General features: G+C 39.6%; 1 protein-coding gene across 1 annotated transcript; it reads left to right on the top strand.

The window, feature by feature from the left end:
* Positions 1-1,638: 1,638 nt before the first annotated feature.
* On the top strand, positions 1,639-19,434 carry LOC125690572 (M1-specific T cell receptor beta chain-like). The gene is made up of 8 exons (XM_048939046.1): positions 1,639-1,704; positions 1,795-2,070; positions 3,251-3,266; positions 12,379-12,431; positions 15,040-15,372; positions 16,105-16,122; positions 17,984-18,090; positions 19,154-19,434. Exons 1-8 carry the CDS (start codon positions 1,656-1,658, stop codon positions 19,178-19,180), a joined length of 879 nt encoding a protein of 292 aa, XP_048795003.1. The 5' UTR covers positions 1,639-1,655; the 3' UTR covers positions 19,181-19,434.
* The last annotated feature ends 1,732 nt before the right edge of the window (positions 19,435-21,166 follow it).

Here is a 21,166-nt window from a genome sequence, read left to right as displayed (position 1 = left end):
ATTCCAGTTTACTAAAATTTCTAAGAGACTGGGTAGATCACTCACTGTCATGCTGGGGTCCTAGTCTCCTGACTGACCAAACTGCATAAATGTTACTTTGCTCCCAGCTTTTACCTAAAAAAAAAGGCTACACAATTCTTGGATGAAGAGACTCAATTGTGTTCATTGTACTCCTGCAAAAAGAGCATGGGGAGAGGTCTGAGGAAGCTAAGTTCAAATGCCAACATCAGTCTATCCAGTCCAAAAGCCACTTCTGGAAGACTCACATCTTCACATATAATTCCAGAGAGCCTTATACACCCTGGAAAACAGTGTTCTACTGACTCTATGAGCTGTTCAGCAAGGAGAATAGCACACCATTCCTTGAAACCACAAACAATCTTCTGTTCTGACAAACAATCTCAGGGCTGTGATTTACTCACGGTTTGTATCAGGCAAAAGAAACACAATGAGGAAAGCACTGGGAAAGCACTGTCACTCACAGACTGACTTGCTTACTCTCTTCTGCCTCTTATTTAGAGCTCATTTTTACCATACTCTGTTGACATCTACGGATTATTACTAGCGATTCAACCATCCTCGGATAGTTTTGGGATTTCTGTTTTCTGTCAGAATCTCTAAAGGAATATTAATACCTTGGTGGCTCCTCTGGGAGTGACGTCTGAGTGATTTTAGTAGCTGTGCTTGTTGTTACTCTTTTTCCTTCTCCAGTAGTAAGCTATTACATCCTGAAAATCGTGGTGTTACAGTTGTACCTCAGGTGTTTTTCATGAACCCTGGAATAAAAGCTCTTCAACCTTGGGAACATAACTTACGGTTCTCTTTCCATTTTTCTCGGCTTCCTGGCATGTTTATTTGAGGCTGGCTATGCTACTGTAAGGTCTGTGAACTTATCAGTAGCCTTCAATGTCCAGCAAACAAATGAGGTGGTCACAGCTGTGCACTTCCCAGGTGCCAGTACAAAGCCATACAGATCTTCAGTGGATGTGGTCATCCTGAAGTTCTGCAGCCACAGTGCCCTATTCCAGTTCTGAAGAAGCAATTCCTCCCAGGCAGTGCTTGTTTTTGCAAGCTTGATGTGGCACAGCACAAGAAATAACGATTCTGAGAGAAGTTCTTCAAGAAATAGCTGCTGCGCTTGTCTCACTTCCTGTCTTTGCATTTACTTTGCAGGTCATCCAGTCCAACTCCCCTGCAACAAAGAGGGAGACCTACTGCTAGATCAGGTTGCTCAGAGCCCTGTCCAGCCTGACCTCAAATGTCTCCAGGGACAGGGCGTCCACCACATCTCTGGGTACCCTGTGCCAGTGCTTCACTGCCCTATTCCTGTGAGGGGAAAAAAAACAACAAAAACAACCACGTTTTCCCTATGTCCAGTCTAAATCTCCCCTGTTTCAGTTTAAAACCATTTCCCCTTGATGCTATCCTGTCTGAGAGAATATTTTCCTCCTGAATCAGTTGGAAAGCTTCTATATATTTTCAGCAGGCACTCTGAAAACAGTGCATTTCCTTCAAATTGCAGGCAGGAAGAAGCTTGCTTTTCTGCCTAGATCTGGCTGCTGCAGAGGTCGTTGCTATTGGCTTAAGGGAAATGGAAACAGACCTATATAAGTAAGTTCCTTACCGAGGCATGCTCTCTGCTTTCTCAGTCAGAAATGAGAATGTGGACAGTTTGGTGCTTGGTCTTGTGCTTCTTTGGAGCAAGTAAGGCACCAGCTGAGACATCCTGCCTGTTCTGCTGGGGGGAGAATGTAGTCTGCTTTCTAACTGTGTTCCTTTTGCTTTGTCTCTCAGGAGCTGAGATAACACAAAACTCAAGTCTGGTACTGAAAGAAGATGAGAGTGCTACCCTGGGATGCAGTCAAAATGACAATCATTATTATATGTCCTGGTATCTGCAGCAGCCAGGAAAAGGGCTGCAATTAATCTATTATTCCAATGCAGTAAATCAGGAATATAAGGGTGATATTCACACTGGATACGAAGCTAAGCGGATAAGCCAGGAATACTTTCGTTTAGATCTCATGTCTGTGAAGAAGAACCATTCAGCTACCTATTTCTGTGCCTCAAGTTTGGACACAACACTTCAAAGTCACTTGCTTTCTGTACATAAACTCTTCTCCAGTACCTTCCCTCAGAAGGGAGTAGTTTCAGCACAGGATCATGGTATGTAGGTCAAGTGGCTACTCACAAAACATAGGCTGCTGAGGAGCTGGTCCAAGAGAGGTCAAGCAGGTTCCATTTCATTGCTGAATTCCTCTTTTCTGATCAGTAGTTCACCCTCTATCAGTCATGACAGTTCTTAAAGTTTGTCAATCAAATCCAGACATACAATGATACTCACTGTGACTGGAAAGGTTGTTCTAATATCCGGAACTGAAGAGAACAAGATCTCAGTAGAAATAGAGAGGTGGGATATAGTAGAATGTGACCTAAAATGAAATCATATTCCAGGAAAATATAGATATATTTTTATTCAGAAATTGATCCTTTTATTCAGAAATTGCTTACACAGTCCAGATTTCTGCTGCATGAAGCATCAGTTTTATACATGCTACATCTATCTGTATATGCCTCATACCTATGTCTTTGCTGCAGCCTGATAAGCTTTAAGGCAATCTCTGTCCTTTCAGTTTACCCCTTCCATCCTTGGACGAGTTGTGTGTACATTTCCAGCCTGCCTCTTAACTGCCCCTCGATTCCACTCTCTGCATTTACTCATACCTGGTCTCACGTGCCCCCACAATCACCTGGAAGTGATTATACACACATGGACACTCACACAGGCACAAGAGGAAGTTAGTAAGTTCACTCTTGTTTCTCCAGCTGCTGGTACCTGTGATCTGTGGTCTGGCTCCAGTTTGTGATCCACAGAGCCAGTTTGTGATCCACAGATCCAAGGAATCTGCTTGATTCCTGTGGACAGATTGCACACCTCGACTGTGGGTTTATGGCTCTTCTGGGACAGCTGTGGGAAGAACCTCAAAGGTTTGAGGCTGAAAATAGAAGGGCTGTATATCCACCTTCTTTCCAGTAGGCAGCAATGTTACACAAGTCACAACAGAAACACCTTAGCTCTCACATTGTGTCTTCCATGTTTGTCCTTTGAACAAGCTTTTTCTCCTTCCTGAGACAGAAAAGTTTCTCGGAATAAAAATGCTCATCTTGGAACAAGAGAGAAACTCTCATGGGTCTGATAGTAGAAGACTGTTTTGCCCAGCAGCACACGCATGGTTTTGCCTTGACTCAGAGTTCCGCAACAGAGAGTAATCACAGAATAAGCTCTGGTGGTCTCCACAGACTCTTTCCTTTCCCGTTAAGTCTCTGAAATAGTTTGACTGTCCAGGAGCTAAGGTCTGTTTTTTGTCAGAAGAAAGGCTTTTTAATAGGTCTGGCACAACAGACCTTCTTAAACGGAGCACAATTTTTTGCCTCAATTATCTTTTGCTTCTGTCTGGCAGAAGTCTTGAGTTGTGAGGTGTAATTGTCTTTCATGTATTAAGAGCGCCTCTCCAGAGCGGAACAACATGTGTGTAAATTTAGTGGAATAATGAACTTGGGATGACTGTCCTGAATTCAAGCCACTGCTGAACATCAGCTAAAAAATCATTGTTTGGGTCCATGGCTGATAGGCCCAGACATGCACAAAGATGAAATGACGGTCAGAGCAACATCCAGTCAAAACGTTTTGGTCTGAAAACACTCCCACCTTTTTGTCATGAGCTCAGATCTCTGCTTCTCTGGCAGACGGGCCAAAGACAGACAAATCTCACAGCCACACAAACGCTTGCTTTTGCTTTTCATGGCTCAACAACAACATTTTCCAATGTGAAACGTGTCTTCTCTGTCCTCCGCCCAAGCTGATGGGAAATTCTGAACAAGGCGAGGGGTATCAGTCTCTCCAGCCTCTCTCTCCTCCCTCATTCTCGTCTGGGACAGCTGCTCCTCGTCATGCTGACCATTTTGCTTGCTCTTCTACCTGGTGAGAAACTGCAGATCCATCTGCGCTGTTTGGCTTTCTTACTGGCCAGGTGGGGCAGGTGCAAGGTGAAGAGTTTGTGAGGCCACTGTGTTTTCTTTTTCTCATTTTCTCTCTCTCGCTCCTTCAGGCTCTGGAGTGGGACACACTGTCACGCAGAGGCCAGAATATGCCCTCAAGAGAGCTGGAGAGAGTGTGGACCTCACCTGTTCTGGCAGGCTTGCCTACGTCTTGTGGTACCAGCAGCCTTCAAGAAATAGTCTGAAGTTAATAGCCAGCACTTCTCGGTGGCATCAGAATTCTTATGAGGAAGGTTACAGTGAAGCCAAGTTTGAGATAAGCAGGGACAAGAACAATCTCTCCATTATGACTATCAAGAATGTGACATCCAAGGATGCTGCCACTTACTTCTGTGCTATGAGTGATCACACAATGCAGCAAGAGCATTAAGCATTTACACAAAATCCTCACCCTGCCTGAAGGAGAGACAGAGTCTCTGTAAAACATGAGACTGATTGGAGAGGGGCAGGAGAAGAGCAGAGAGAAAACCAGGGCAAAGTCAGGGAATGGAGCCCGGACTCTAGGTTGTGGTATACACCATCAATCAGTATAGTGATATTCCTTCTGGCCTGAAGATGCCCTCAAGAGAACTGCAGAATCTGTGAACCTTACCTGTTATGGCTATGAGAATAGTTCTATGCTTACTAGAACCTTTAATAGAAATATATCTATGTTTATGTCATAATTACTTTGGAGGCTGGCTCGTATATACACTCTCATGATGCTGTGAATATCATCAGTGAGTCAAATAGTGCTATTCACTGTGCCTGAAATGATTGTCCTTACCTCAAGAACTCAATAGATGTAGGGCTACCCAAAGCTGTGAGAGGACTTCATACTTAATGAGGGTGAATTTACATTGGTTATAAAGAAAAAGTTTTTTATAATGGGAGTAGTGAGGCACTGGCACAAACTGACTAGAGGTATGGTGGGAATCCCATGCATGGAACCATTTATGGCCGGGCTGGGCCAGACTCTGTGCAACCTGATCTACCTGTGGTTGTCCCTATTCATCGACAGGGATTTGGACTATATGACCTTCTATGTTCCTTACAACCTCGAAGAACTAAACCATTCTATGATTCTATGACTGAACAAAAGATGATGAAATATAGCTAAATAGAAGTGATATGCTAAAAATTGGCTTAAAATGGCGTGAGTACAATCTTTACCATGGTCTACAAGTGCATAGACGCAGTTGTGGTAAGTTACACATGCATGGTGGACATACAGAGTAATAACCATGTATCAGTGTATCATGAAATTCTCATCATGAAGTTGGTGTGTTAGAAAGCAGGTATTTATTTTCAATACCAGATGCACGGAGGTTGAGCTCCTATCATACATACTTTGCAAAAAAGATCTTCAGCTTACATACATTACTTGTATTACGTATGCAGAGGTTTTCCCAGAGTTATTCACACCTTCAGTAACTGACTCCAAGCAGAACTTCCTTATCTACTTGGTACAAAAACTTAACAGAGGTCTCGTTATTTACTTGGTACAAAGATTAAGAGAACATTCCTTATTTTCTTGGTACAAAGATTGAACAGAACTTATTTACGTGGTACTAAGATACAGCTCTTCCAGTTATCTAAACCAACTGCAGGGCTATCTATCAATGAACACTAGCAAGCTTAACAATATTGTTACAGATGTATGCAAACTAAAATGAAAATGGTCTTTTCCAACCTTAATGATTCTACGATTCTATGTATGAGGACTACTCCGAAAGCAGTGTCTCTTATTTTTTCAGGTTGGCCCTCAAATACCAGATGTTGGTATTATTTCAGTAAAGATTGAGCCTTCCTGCCAATATTCTACTACATTTTGCTGCCCTGGAACAGATAGTGATGATGCTAAAAGACTTAAACAATTCAGTATTCAAATAGTAGATTCCTTGATGCTCCAGACAGATAAGAATAGGCCCTTTTGTATAGACATTGTGGGAGGCATTAAAGAGCAATCTAAGAGACAAAGAATTGTCTAAGAGATATCTACAAGACAAGCAGGTTCCAATACCAGTTCCATCTATGAGGCAACTGAAAGACTCCTTGAATAACAGGTGCAGATGCAGTGTTAGATTTACTATGTATGGAAAAAGTGGGAACTTTGAGAAAATTGTATAAGTATTCATATGTTAAACACATATGATCATAGAATCATAGAAGGGCCTGGGTTGAAAAGGATCACAGAATCACAGGTGCCAACCACTAGACCAGGCTGCTCAGAGCCACATCTAGCCTTGCCTTGAATGCCTCTAGGGAATGTTGCTTACACCACCTCTGAAGACAGACTATGTTACTGCATGTCCATACATTCATAAATATATATGTGCACATAGCTATAGAAGCATATAAATGCACATATTTTTGAAGTAAGCTCCACAGTACCCAGAACAGCTGCTCCAATTCCTGTATGTCAGCACTGAGGAAAGGTAACTATTTCAGAGATCACCAGCATTTAGACTCAGCCTTGTGTTGCCCCAGGGAAATAAGAATCACCTTCCACAAGATTTACAGTTCTCCAGACTCTCACTGCGAATTTCTTCCCATGAGAACTCCATAAACATGAACACGGAACATTCTACTTCAGCCTCTCTTTACACAGACCTATGTCTGTGTAAGGAGGACAAAGGAGCAAGGGAGCCAATCCATTCACAAATAAATTTGTTTTTGTATAACTTCTGCCCCTGTTTTAAGAACAAACAAACAAAACCTGCATATAAACACGCATTCTATATCTACTGTTTTAAGTGCACTCTTCACTGAAAAATGCTAATGTGATTTAAATGTTACCTTATGTTTCTATAAAGCAGAAGTTCTATGATTGACAATACAATTACAATTTTGAAGGGATGTAGCTCTGGGTGTGCATGGTTTCTAGAAAGACCCCCAAGCACCCAGCACTGTAATAAACCAGTGTCAGCTTTGTGAACTATCATTTGATTTGGAGAATTTTCTTGTTAACTGTTTGGGGTAACCAAGGGTTTGGCACCCCCAGATGGGACAAGCTCTTTGGAATCTCAACAGACCAGGGGAATTGTGAAGACTGCAGATGAGTATTTTCAGGAATACTCTCCAGATCCACGATCAGGTGAATTTCCATGTCAGCTACCTGTTAAATTAATGACACTGATCACAGGTTGGAATGCCTACATGTAAATCATATCTGTTTTAAATACATACTGTCAGGCTATTACTGGTATTAAGGTACAATCTATATGCTACTGTGGGGACTCCCAGAGTCCATATTTTGGTTGGCATACTGAATCAAGGAGATAGTTTATAGCCTTATTTAAACTAGGCTGGAATGTATGTAACAATAGAAAAAAGGTGGGTGAAGAAGAACTTATTGATAGTAAGATGCTAGTAACAGTTATAACCCAAGAAATTGGTAAGGTCAGGGTTAGAGCTATTGGTGCCTGAGGGGAAGAAGGTCTTAAGGTGGAGTGCAAGGGGACAGAATACCATTAGGAGAGGATCAGTGTGCTTCCTGCAAGCAGAAACGACTCTGGAAAAGCAGATGTCCTCTCTTAAGCTGCCAGGGCCTTTGAGAAATGCTGACACAGGATACTAAATTTGGACTAAAAACCTGGTTTCTCTGTATCTTGCTTTTTATGTAAGCTAGAAATGAATCCAAGACTGATATAATCAAGGAGATCATTACTTTTCTGTAGAAATTTCTGCACTAATGTGATACTATTGTTAGAAAACATGTCCCTAAACATCTCTTGTTCACAAACTCTCACCTTTGCCTCTTGGCTGAAGCTTTACACATCTTGGCCCATGAAGCTTTCTATCAGACATATGAAAACTAAAAAGAAGGGGTGACCTTTCCTTCGCTCTCTCCCTATCATTTTAAATTTAAAATATAGCCTAAAATGCCTAGATGGACTATATATGAACTCTAAAATGGGACAAGACTGCTGTCTGCTGGCACTTCTTGGATATTACCATGTGAAAGTGCCCATCTATGTAATAGTGCTCATCTGTGTGATATTAGCATCACATAGAATTTCTCCTTAAAATTAATACAGAGGAAGTGGTTTGCATGCTTTTACACAAAAGACATCATGTTTAAGAGAGCGTGCTACTGACAGTAAGATCCATAAAGGGATTTGAGTAGGAAGGTTTTAGACTTGGAACAAATGCTACTGATGTAAGAGAAAGTTTTGACTCAATGAAGGCAAGTAGCATCCCTTTAGTGTCGTAATTTGGACATAAAAAGAAAAAACCCTAAGTGTATTTTTTAAAATAATTCAATCTAAATTAAAAAAAAAAAAAAGTTCTCAATTATTTTTAAAATCAGTGAGTTAAGCATACTGTTTTGCTGCTGTAGAAAAGAGGGTATTGCAGAGACACCTATTGCCTGTCCAGTATTTGAAATAACTTTTTGTAGATTTCTGTGTTGATCCTAAATGTTTCATCTTCCCTGGGGCTTTAACAGCTCTTCCTAGCTGAGCAGGATAAATTAAAAGAAAGCAATCTGTGACTTTTTCCCAGGATAATTACCTTATTTCAAAGGAGTGTATCTTCTGCTGACTGATTATCAAAATAGTTTCAAGTGAAGCCATTACGCAGCAACACGAACTGCAGGTGCTTATTCATGCTGCTATACCTGGATAGTTTCTTTGAGAAGACAAGGTCTGGATAGGCTGAACATACCCCACATCTAAGTATTGCATGCACCTTTCTTTCAATGTATTGCCTCAGTATCTGCCAGTCTGCACAGTCTCACACAGATCTTTCATCATACCTGGGCTAACTGGGTACGGGGGAAAAAATGCAGTTTTGTGTCTTCATTTAGTTACGTGTAAGAAAGAAATATGAAAGTACCTTATAACCTGTCACTGGAAGTCCCCTCCCCTTTTAGTCTCCAAAATGAAGGCAAGCTCTTGCTAATAGATTAAGCTTTTTCCTCAGTCATAAGCAACCTGCAGAAGACTGTATTTCTGCTTCCTGCAACAGGCAGACAGAGAACACAAGCTAATTGCCCAGCATCCTACTTCCATCCCTTTCAGAGCAAATGGCAAGTACAATAGTGATTGAAGAAGCTATCCACAGTCTGGCAAGGCTATAAAGGGAAACGCCAGTCTGTAGTAAGCAAATCACTTTCAATGTAAAACAATTACAGAAGGCTTAAGTTCTGTTATCATCCTGAAGCAGAAGAGTGGGGATGAAAGCACCATGACTATTGCCGTGAAATTACATAGTGAAAAATTAGTGCAAATAAAACTAGGTAATCGTAACAAAGAATCATTTTTGTCTAAAGGAAGAACTGTTGGCATGTTGTATTAATGGGTAATGTGTACAGCAGGAGATATTGGACTATCACAGACAGAGCAGTGCAGAGGAAGGATGTGGCCTGTGGTTTCCACAGAAAATTTTTATGGTGACTGGATGGCAAAATGAGAGTGGAGACACAGGTGGAATTGTTTTTGTACGAGACTGTACCGTTGTGGGGACAGGGGGATCCACAATGATGCATTTCCCAGGAGGTCTTTACAAAAACCTGTAGTTGCATAAGTCACATGGGAGAGAGTGCAAAGACAACTGGAGAGCATTCTACAGCACGGTGGACATGTTCTGTCTTGGTTTCTCTTGACAGACACATTATGTTTGAACAAACCTTCATTGTCTGAGAGCTGCAAGCCTATCCTGTCTGGAAAGCAAGCCAGTGGATTCTGATGACCTTGAAATAATTTTCAGCGCATCAGACTGACTGCAGATGCATCTAAATCTACCACAGTATGTGAAGCAAACGATTTCTTTCTGGTGCAATAATGTTTGCTGCTACCCTCAAAATGGCTTTTTATTGATGTGACAGAAGAATCTGAAATGTAGCATTTATCTTTCAGAAGCAATATAGAAAAAGGTTGTTTCTCTTTCTAGTAAGAGAAACAACCTTTTCTTACCCTTACTAGCAAGCTTTCTCTTGCTAGTAAGTCTCCAGCATTCACAGAATGACTCATGCCTGTCAAGGCAGTGTTTTTCTTAAATCCTTCTCCATGATATCTCATTGCAGTTTTTCCTAGTGATGATAAAGGATTTGTCTGAGACCAGCCAAGTGATTCTTCTGGACGGTTCTTGTGTGAATTACTTTCAACCTATCAGAAAATTGAATGGAATCCTGCAAGACTCTCAGGTGGCTGAAGGGGAAAAAAAATGGGTTTGCCTTAATTCACCATCACGAAGGAGAAGGAACTAAATGAAAAGGTGTGCGACTGTGACCACCACAAAACAACTTGATTATTAAATTTCACAAGTTGAAGAAATAAAACATTCTCAATGTTTAGAGTACAAGCCTGACAATATGGAAGCTGTAGTTATGGAGTAATTATATTTCTAGACATTTACCCCCTTTACACCACTTTGAACAACTCTATACAGTTTATGTCTACAAAATGAGAATAGCACATGATATCAGTGAGGAGAACATGGCAAATAGTTTTTATAGAACCTCTCTCTAAGAATGAAATATAGACAAAAATACAAGTGAACTCTGAAAAAATGCTCTTATAAATGCTACAGATGTTACAATGAGATTTCAAGCTATTGCTCTGCCATGGTCATTTAGATAGAGATTAAGTTTCCAGATATGGCAAACATTGTTTAAGCCTCTGCTTACTAAACTCACTTGCAGTACACTTTTTCTCTTAACTTATGATACAAAAGTATGTCATAGTGACAGTAACATGATTTTTGGTGGTGGCACGAAACTTACAGCGATCGGTAAGAAGATTTTCTTTTTTCTTTTAAATCACTTAAAATCCTGGGTATTCTCATCAGATTATTTCACTTTAGCATTCTCTTCTTCTTTATTAAACTGATGTTTTACTGATGTACTAGTTGCCCAGTCTATTTTGGAGACTAGGTTAAGTTCTATTCTAGGTAAGGACACACTTTTCACTTTGAATAACTGAAAGAAAACATTTTCTGCAATAAAGAGCAGTCTGTCAAACAAATTAGGTTGAGAATGGGTTGAAAAATATATGTGTGTCATCAATATTCTTTATAAATCAACATCTGCAAAAATCACTGCTCTTGGAATGTGTAACTGTGCTTCCAGGTTATCGTGGAGATAACACTGAAAGGCTACCTGAGTTACAGTTACATTTAGGAGAGGTCTCAAGAAGAAAGTCAAGACTCTAAAAACAAAGTACTTTATATCCTATGGGGGTAAACTAAAACATGTTAAATCAGATAACTGGGAGAGACATATATCTACCAGTTTTTAGCTAACAAAACAAGCAAAAAGTACTCAGCTTTATCACAGGCAATACTAACACCTCTGTTTAACAATCAGTTGCTCTAGAAAACAGCTCTCCACAGCATGGCAAGATTCTTTCTGTACAACAAGTTTGTCAGGATTGTGCTAGAAAGTCAATTTGCAATAAGAGTCATACTGTTTCAGAATGGATGATAAAAAGCTGATTAATATCACCTATCACCTAAGACTATTTTCAAATTAAAATAACTCTTGGAGAACATTTATTTCTGGGTCATAGGTCAGGATTTGGACTCCTTCCAAATCCAGAAGAAAACAAACATGTTTCTAAGACTGATAGATGATAGAATCGTAGAATGACTTGGCTTGGAAGCGACCTTAAGGATCACCAAGTTCCATCCCCCCTGTTGCAGGCAGGGTTGCCAGTGATGGTGTTCTCTTCTTCTCATTACTATTATTCCTGGGATTAGAAGAACTGATGCTTTTATAACAGGCCCTTCATTGCAGAGCAAAAAAACTTTCAAGTGATAAAATTCTTTCTCCATATGAAAAAATGGAGGCCCTCAATTGAAGGTGATCAATTAATTATTATTTTTTTAAAATACGGTGTGAATCTGAGGTGCTGATGAAAAACAATGCACTGATCCATCATTGACTGTTGACACTATGAACTACCTTGTATGCTAAAAAAAACCCAAAACACTTATTTTACAAGAAAAGGCTATTCATGACATAGAAAGGAGATGGGGAAATAAGGAATTGGGTCCTTTCAGCTGAAAATAAGGAAATAAATCTGCCTTCTCTTTATGAGGAGTATGTTCTAATACTGCATGCTCTTAAGTGTCTTGTAAAGAATTTTTGAAAGATGCACAAATTGATTCACCTATGCCTGAATCAGAAAGCTCTGAAGAGGAATTTCTGGGACTTGTCTCACCAGATTAGACAGACATACAGTTGCTGTTCCTTTACAGACCTTTCCTGTATTTCCTAGGAAACCATAAATTCATGTGTTTGTGTTTAATTGTCTACCACATGAGGGAGGGTTACTGCAGAAGCTTTGTTCAGAGAATGGACAGTAGTAGAGAGGTTTTAATGCAGGTGCAAAATAGTGTGACTAATGCAAGATTGTTTTTTGGCAGTGGGACAAAACTCACAGTACTAGGTAAGTCAAAAGTCAGATCTCTGTAGTATATGTAATATTGTAGTATTGTTAAGAACTTCTTAACTAACAGTAGAATAATGGTAATTTTTCCCCCATCCACAAGGACAGGACAGATGCTTTATAGATTGTTTATTAGGAAAAAAAAAAAAAAAAAAAGGAAGATGGATGTGAAAGCATTGGGTTTGCAGACACTAATTTTAAGATCCGTTTTAGCTTTGATTTGTGCTGCTCTGTCTTCCCTGACTGAAAGGTTCATGATGGAAGAAGTGAAAAAAATAACTCTGCTCCCATCAAAAGCAACATTTAGGAGGTATGATCATGCTCACTATTCATATTCTTGTGGCTGCTGAATATGGCAGGGAAAGAGCAGATTTCTGGTACTTTGCTTTTCTCACCATAGATGTCAAGCAGGCTGCTTGAAGTTGCACTGGGACAGTCGTTCCATTTATCTTTCTTTTTTACTGTTCCTGATTTTTAAAAAGTCTGTGTTCTCTTTCTCTCGCTTTTCTGAGCAGAGAAAGTGCCCTATTCTCCTGTATTCCTTCTATTTTTCTCCATCTACTTTTTCAGCCTTCTCCTGTTGCAGAAAAGAATTTAACACAGCTTATCTGATCAGTTGAGCATTTTGGAATCCCAGAGTAAAACTACTTTTTCCATCTGCCACTGCAAGCTCTGATAGCAAACTGTAGAAATACACACCAGAATACTTTCCTTTGAATATTCCCATTTTAAGGAACTTAGTGACTGATAAGGGCAACACAAGGACTTTGTGGGTTGTAGTCTGATGAGGTTCAGCTTTGTTTTTTAACTGCAGTTATATTTGGAGTTGACATCGTAGTCAAAGTTACGCACAAGCTGCTGTGATTTTGCCCAAGTGCTTAATGTAAAGGTCAATTGAAAATTTCCCTTAATGATATATAGTATACACATAGATTATTTGCAGATGAAAGTACGGGTTAAAGATAACAAGAAATCATGAAAGTGATCTTAGTATGATGAAAATGGAATGGAAGAACTGCGATACGTTTTCTCTGGGATGAGAGAAGAGTGTAAGGCAGGGCTTACATGCATTTATGCATGAGAGTGGTTAAGCATTGCTACAGTGATCTTATATGACCAACGTGGATGATCAGAACAGAATGGGCTTTTGACAACATGTTTTATGATTGCCTCTATTCTTGCTTGCATCAGTCTCCTTATCCCACTTTAAATATGCTAATTTGTTGGCTATGTTTGGTTGTTTTTTTCTTTTTAATTCTTTTTACTTTGATTCTCTCTGCAAGCCTTTTTCACAGCTTTCCTTTTCTGTTTTGTTGTTTGCTTGTTTTTGAACCTCCCTTACTATTACTTTGTGTTTTCTTTTCTTCATCTGTTTCCAAGTCTTCACTCATTGACCACCACACTGATGTTATACTAGAGATACATTAAGAGCTAAAATAAACAACAAAGACACAACCAGGTACTGGAAGTAAAAGTAATCAACCTTAATTTGTGCTAGCTGGAATGTAAGTAGAGGAGTTCAAAACTTTCTAGTAAGTTGACTATGAAGACACATCACTGTAAATTACTATACCTCTTCTGAGGCCTGTATGAGCTCATATGTATGGGCTCAAGGCTCTTTGTGGAGTAAACACTGGCAATCATGATTAAGGCTAACAGTTGAAAGAAAATACAGAGGCTTTTTGGGGTCAAGATCTGTGTAAGACATAAAACTCTTTTTATTTATATGTGTCCACTCTAGAAAACAGGAAACGATTGTGAAAAGCATCCACAATATATAATTCCATCACATAGAAAAAGTACAAAGTCTTAGTCCATAATTCTCTTCATGGATTTAACATGGATTAACATCTTACTGTAGCCTTTTAGCTCCTTTCTCCTTTTTGACTGTAGATGTATACATATAAGGACATGGATCATCTAGGACATGAAACGTTTTTTTCTTGTGAGTGTATATGCATTTTATTTCAAAAGTCTTACACAAGGTTTTCTTATTCTGAGCATAACCTGAATAATAAATGGCATAAAGCAATATTTCGTAGTCTTAAAATAGGATAGTAAGTTAAGAACTAAAGATGAAGTTGTCCTACTCAGTTTTAGATTTTGTACCTGAAGTGATTCAGACAGTAAGAATGAATAATTCTTTGCTTTCAGATCGTATCGTACCTTGAGCGACAAGTAAGGTATCACATAGAAGTAAAATTTTGAAAGTAGCAATAACCACCATGTCCTACTATAACTTCAGGAATGTGCCACAGTCAGCTGAAGATGCTTATGAATTTTGTCTCCTAGTACAACATCACAAATACAGGCCTACTGTATACTTTTCTGCCAATACGTTTGCTCAGTTTCTTATCAACTATTTTGTTCTAATAGAGACAACAAGAGAAATGCAAATAGTACCGTGTTTCTGTTAATAGAGGTTTTATATTACTGTATAACTAATGATTTTTACACTCATGCATATCTGTATTACAGATAATTATCTGTTCATTAGGAATTTATTAAAAGGCCAGTTGCACAGCCCAAAAAATTCACAGTTAAAAGGGGTTACTGAGAAGAATAATGAAGCCTTTGAGCTATGCTACTTTCTACATTACTGTTTCAGGGAAGAAGAGTGAAATCATACCACCGACTGTGGCCATCTTTTCACCGTCAAAGCAGGAGATTCAACAGAAGAATAAGGCCACTCTGGTATGCCTGGCCTCCGGTTTCTACCCTGATCACCTCAATTTAGTCTGGAAGGTGAATGGCAACAAGAGGACAGAAGGAGTGGGAACAGATGAGATTTCCACATCAAATGGGAGCACTTACGCATTGACCAGCAGACTGAGAATCTCAGCCCAAGAGTGGTTCAACCCTCTGAACCGTTTTGAGTGTATTGCTGAATTTTTTCACGATGGACAGAAATCAATACATAAATTCATCCATGGTGATACTGGTGAGTAAAAAACATAAGAGTTTTGCCATGGTTTGCATAGTTACATAGGAAATGCGAAGTCAAGGCTTGAAACAGTGATTGAGCACCTGGTAGGAAGGCAGGGCCAACCCAGGGTTGCTCAGTTGCATGCAGTATGCCTGAGTGACCAGAAGGATTAGAGCCAGGATCCACCCCCTTCCACGACCTCATTTTAAGGGCTGGCAGTGGAGGTGAAGATATCTCACTGGAGATCCCTGCCTACCTGAAGCCTCCCAAATGTAAGCAGGTTTTCTTCCTTTGTTTCTGTGTCCGTGGCTGCTGCATTTGGGCTTGTCCTCTTTTGCTGCAGTAGAAGACTTTGCCACCCTGCTGTTATTGCCATACTTTCCATCACATTCTAGTGTTACAGTGTACAAGTTAGAAATCACTTAAAAGAGGAAAAAAGAGGATATGGGTAATTTATTTCTATACAGTGGTTTGTTCATGACACAAATATATTTGTAATTATATAGGTATTTGTATGTCTTCATATTCATAGCACCATGTATCTACAGTATTGTCTATATATGGAGATTTTCAAAGGTTTATTCAAATTTTCTTAGTGTAAGAACATAGTAAAATATAAAATATATACTAACGTAAAACAAAAAATACACAGTATAATAAAATAAATATTGTAAACGGAAACGTAAAAAATACGTGTTTGTTCATACCAAAGAAAGATGTGACATTCTGTTTTTATTTGTCTTCCAGGATGTATGCTTACTAAAGGTATGTGTATTTTTTCACCTTCGCATAGGCAAATAAACGTCTTTATTTCAGTTTTACTGATGGTAAATATAAGAGGTGAGAGAGATATATATTAAATTTCTTTCTTCTAGAAGATTAACTTATCCTTTCAGATCTGAGTGACACCTCTATTATTTAAAAACAAACAAACAAACAAACAAAAAAACAGTAAAGGTTGGAGCAACATTCTGTACGATTCTTATCTACATTTACTTTTTGAAATAATGGAAGAAAATGTGGAACCTTTCCATGCCACCACTTGCCCTTTCTATCTCCCCCGTCTTCAACATCACCTTCTATAGGAAAGCTACATGTTTATCTTTTTTCTAGCAGAAAGTTCATCCATGAAAGAAAAAAAATCATGCTAGCCAAGTGGTTATGACACCGAAATTGAAAATCATAGAATGGCCTGGCTTGAAAAGGACCATAGTGATCATCTAGTTTCAACCCCCCTGCAATGTCTGGGATCACCAAACAGTAGACCAGGCTGCCCAGAGCCTCATCCAGCCTGGCCTTGAATGCCTCTAGGGATGGGGCATCCACAACTTCCTTGGACAACCTGTTCCAGTGTGTCACCACTCTCTAAGTGAAAAACTTCCTCCTAATATCTAACCTAAACCTCTCCTGCCTCAGTTTAGTTTAGAACCATTCCTCCTTGTTCTATCACTATCCACCCATGTAAACAGCCATTCCCCCTCCTGTTCATACACTCCAAGTACTGGAAGGCCACAATGAGGCCTCCCCAGAGCCTTCTCTTCTTCAAGCTAAACAATCCTATTTCCCTCAACCTTTCTTTGTAGGAGAGGTGCTCCAGCCCTCTGATCATAGATGCCCTCCTCTGGATCCATTTCAAGAGTTTCCATGTCTTTCTTGTGCTGGGGGCCCCAGGCCTGGATGCATTATTCCAAATCAGGCCTCACAAGAGCCTTTTTGAACCTCAATAGGTTTTCATGGGCCCAATTCTCCAGTCTGTCCAGGTCCCTCTTGTTGACTTGCCTTCCCCCTACTGTATTGACTGCACTGGTCATCTTGGTGTCATCCACAAATTTGCTGAGGGTGCACTTGATGCCATCATCTATGTCATTGATGAAGATGTTGAAGAGCACTGGTCCCAAGCCAACCCTTGGAGGACACCTTGGAGGTGACCGGCCTCCACCCCAACATGGAACCATTGATCACAACCCTTTGGCTGCAACCAGTCAACCAATTATTAATCCATTGAACAGTCCATCTTTCAAATCCATATTTCTCCAATTTAGAGAGAAGGATGTGGTGAGGGACCATGTCAAAGACTTTGCAGAAGTCCAGGAAGATGACATGCATTGCCCTTCCTCTGTCCAATGATGCCTCCACTCCATCATAGGAGACCACCAGTTTGGTCAGGCAAGATCAGAAAGCTGTTAAAATAAAAGGCTAAATAGCCTTTAGTAGGCTAAATGTTATTTTGTGCTGTGTAAAACTTACCTGATATGACAGCATCTACTGATAATAACAAGTGAAAACAAATGTATTTTGTAATTCAACTTACATCAATTTCCTAAGGGGGATTTGCATGACCAGCCTACATTTTTATCAGGTGTGGTAACACAGAGGTTAACCATTCCCAGTCAGAACACATTTTCTTATCATAAAGCCAGTCTGTGTCTTTTCTAGGATTGCTTTCTCCTGTCATTCTTTGAATCACAATATTCTTTCCCTTTCTGTGCTATCTCAGATATCAACATAACCATTCATTTGACTGTAATTCCTTTGCTTAGTTAAAGATTTCAAGTATTTCTCGTACATTGTATCAAGTCTCTTCTGATGGTGATAATTTAATATGCAAATTGCATTTATTTTGCAGAGTCCTACTTGCATTATGGAAATTCTATGAAGCTCACTTACCTCATTCTGTGTGGCAAAGCCTTCCTCTATGCAATTTTGGTGTGTGCTCTGATGTGGAAAGTCAAGGTACGCTGATGTGTCACTTTCAGGCTGAGCTTGTTTACTAGTACAAGAATTAGTGGACAAAACAAAATTTACAAAAAATCACAAGTAGTAAGTTTTCTGTTACAGTTTTTCCAGAGCTCAAACAAAATCAATGCTGTCCAGCAGAGAAATTCTTTCTGAAAACATATGGAAAAAGATAAGAAGTAGTAAGCACAACTTCTACAGAAAGCAAAGAAGGGAAATATCAGACACATCATGCTTTTCTGTAATCACTGAGAAGGGACACTTGCCTGCAGCAAAAGTAAAATCAGGGTTTTGAAGAAGATACAAACAATGAATGGGATAAATCTAAAAGAAAATGGGAGAATTTTAGGTAGCTAGTAACAGACATAAAACACTTTTTATCTGTAATCTTTTCAAATTCCTGATAGATATTTCTGGTAAGAGTAGTGGAAGCCTCAGCACCAACTTCCTTTAGTTGTAGACTGGGAATTGTGTTTGAGAAGGGACATAATACAGTTGAGAGCGAGTACGAGTACAGCTCCAGTTGTTTTCAAGACTTTTTTTCCTCCTTTTTGAAGCCTACATGAGAAAGTACATTACTGGGTCACAATCATTTGTGATTTATTTATTTATTATTTATTTATTTAAAGTTATTAACTCAGTATGCAAGTAAATAATCTGTATGAGTACTTTTGTAGCAAGATATGTTCTTGCTACTAAGAAAGGCTGAAGGAGCTACAACTTCACAGAAGCACAGTGTCACGTAATTGTAGGGGTTGAAATCAACCTCTAGATATCAGCCCCCTGCTAAAGCAGATTCTCTACAGTAGGTTGCACAGGAAAGTGTCCAGGTGAGTCTTCTTCCTTTTATTTATATGGAACTTCTTATGCTCTAGTTTCTGCCCCCTGCTCCTTGTTCTATTCCTGCATGACAGTGAAAAGAGCCTGGCCCCGTCAAAATTTGACATGCTCATTTCTGAGCATGCTCTCAGGAAACATGACAGTACAGGCAGTTGTAAATTTGGACTATTGTTTCACCATGCTCTTGCTTAATTATTTATTCTGTTTTGTTTTCATTTAGGCTGGTAGCAAGCCATATAAAGAATAAGTGAATAATCTCCTCCATCTCATCAACAGGAAAACAACAAATTCCACGTTTTTCTTTTCTGCAGTAGAGTCCAAGCTTCTAATATCCTCTTTCTTGATGGTTCTCTGTTCTCTCCTGTTCTTTCAGCTTTGTTTTAATCACTGCCAGATTTCCCATGGACATGCAGGGTAATCTCTATTCCTAGCTTTAAAACACCTCCTTACTGCTCAGAGGTGTCAGCTTCTTAAATCAGGAATAAAGTTTGTGTCACTCCATTCAAGAAGTTTGAGTGTTTTATCCCAACTTGATATTTTGTTGCAATACTATTCTACATCACAACTTCAGTGGCACTTAGTATTACAAAATATACACATTCAAATATATACATTCAATGACAATACTGAGAGGAAGATTCTATCTGAATTCTATGTGAATATTAGAAGGCTCATCCATTGCTGATATTGTGTTCTGGAAAATAAAGTGGGGTTCCAAGCTTTAAAATCTTGCATGCCCCACTATCAGTGACTGAGAGAGTAAGGATCCAGGTCAACTGCTGGGAGACTGATAATGCACATGTGTGGGTCTCAATGTGTGTGTCACATTGGGGGAGGGAGGAGGAGGGATGGAAGTGAAGTTTTGTATCTTCAAAGAAGATAAGGAGAGGACGTGAAAAGGAAAGAGTGTCAGTACGAGGAAGCAGAGTGAGGCTGTAGTCTTCAGAGTTTCATATGCCCCTCTACAAGCATGTGAGGAGACCAACGATTTAGGGCCAGTTCCTGAATAGCTGAGCAGCCCGAGTGTCCAAGGTGAGCTACTGGAGGGATTCACGCTTTGTATAGTTTCTGTTAGCAGACCTTTATCCTGATCAGACAGAGGAGAAAAGAGTGATGCAGCTGTTGATGTTTGTGTTTGCGTGGTGCTAAGTTTTTGTCCTTGTGTTACGTTGCATGACTGGCTGCTGAGGCAGGCAGATAAGCACCAAACAGGTGTTTGCTCACTCCTTCCAGCAGTGAGATGGGAGAGAGAATTGGAGAAAAAATAAAGCTCATAGGCTGATAGTTTGATAGGACAAAAAAAAAAAAAAAAAAAAAAAATGATGCACAATGTAATTGCTACCACCTACTGCCCATCCTTCAATGATGGAGCACCACCAATTCCTCTGTTTTTGTCACATGTTCTGGAATGTCCCTTTGACCAGCTTGGGTCAGCTGTCCTGATTCTGTCCTCTCTTTTGCACCCCCAACCTCCTCACAGGCAGGGCAGTGAAATAAGCTGAAAAGTCCTTGACTTAATATAAGCACTGCTCAGCAACACTAAAATATTTGTGTGTTACCAACACATTTCGCATTCAGATTTCAAAATATAGCATCATAACAGCTACTAGGAAGAAAATTAACTCTGTCCCAGGAAAAACCAGGACACTGGTTCTGTCAATGTGTATTTTTGTACTGTGTGTCTGGGTTATTTTGTTTGTTTGTTTGTTTTGTTTTGTTTTTATTTGATTTCTTTAATATAATTTATTTTTTACAATATATAATTTCCAGTGGATGGAACTGGGGACAGGGAATGGCGGCAGTTTAGTTTCTGTTGGGCTATTAGATTCAATAACAACAAATAAAACATTTGGAACTTAGAATCATAGAGTCACCAAGGTTGGAAAAGTCCTCCAAAGCCATCCAATCCAACCATCTACCAACCACAAATATTTCCCCACAAAACCATGTCCCTTAGTACAACAACTAAACATTTCTTGAACACCTCCAAGAATGGGTATCCAACCACCTCCCTAGGCAGCCCATTCCAGTGCTTGACCACTCTTTCAGAGAAGAAATTTTTCCTAAAATTCAACCTGAATAATCCCCTGGTGCAACTTGAGGCCATTCCCCTCTAGTCCTATGTGAGAGAAGAGGCTGATCCCCACCTCACCACAACTTCTTTTCAGGTAGTTGTAGAGGGTGATATGGTCTCTCCTGAGCCTACTCCTCTCCAGACTAAACAGTCCTAGTT

Source organism: Lagopus muta, chromosome 1 (assembly GCF_023343835.1).
Source record: "Lagopus muta isolate bLagMut1 chromosome 1, bLagMut1 primary, whole genome shotgun sequence".
Lineage (NCBI taxonomy): Eukaryota > Metazoa > Chordata > Aves > Galliformes > Phasianidae > Lagopus > Lagopus muta.
The sequence above is the reverse complement of the archived record's forward strand: the minus strand, read 5'-3'. Positions and strand labels throughout refer to the sequence as shown.

Coding starts and splice junctions, on each gene's coding strand:
- LOC125690572 (XM_048939046.1), top strand. CDS start 1,656: ATGAGAATGTGGACAGTTTGGTGCTTGGTCTTGTGCTTCTTTGGAGCA. Junction 1,705..1,794: donor CTTGTGCTTCTTTGGAGCAA/GTAAGGCACCAG, acceptor TTTGTCTCTCAG/GAGCTGAGATAACACAAAAC. Junction 12,432..15,039: donor GACAAAACTCACAGTACTAG/GTAAGTCAAAAG, acceptor TTACTGTTTCAG/GGAAGAAGAGTGAAATCATA.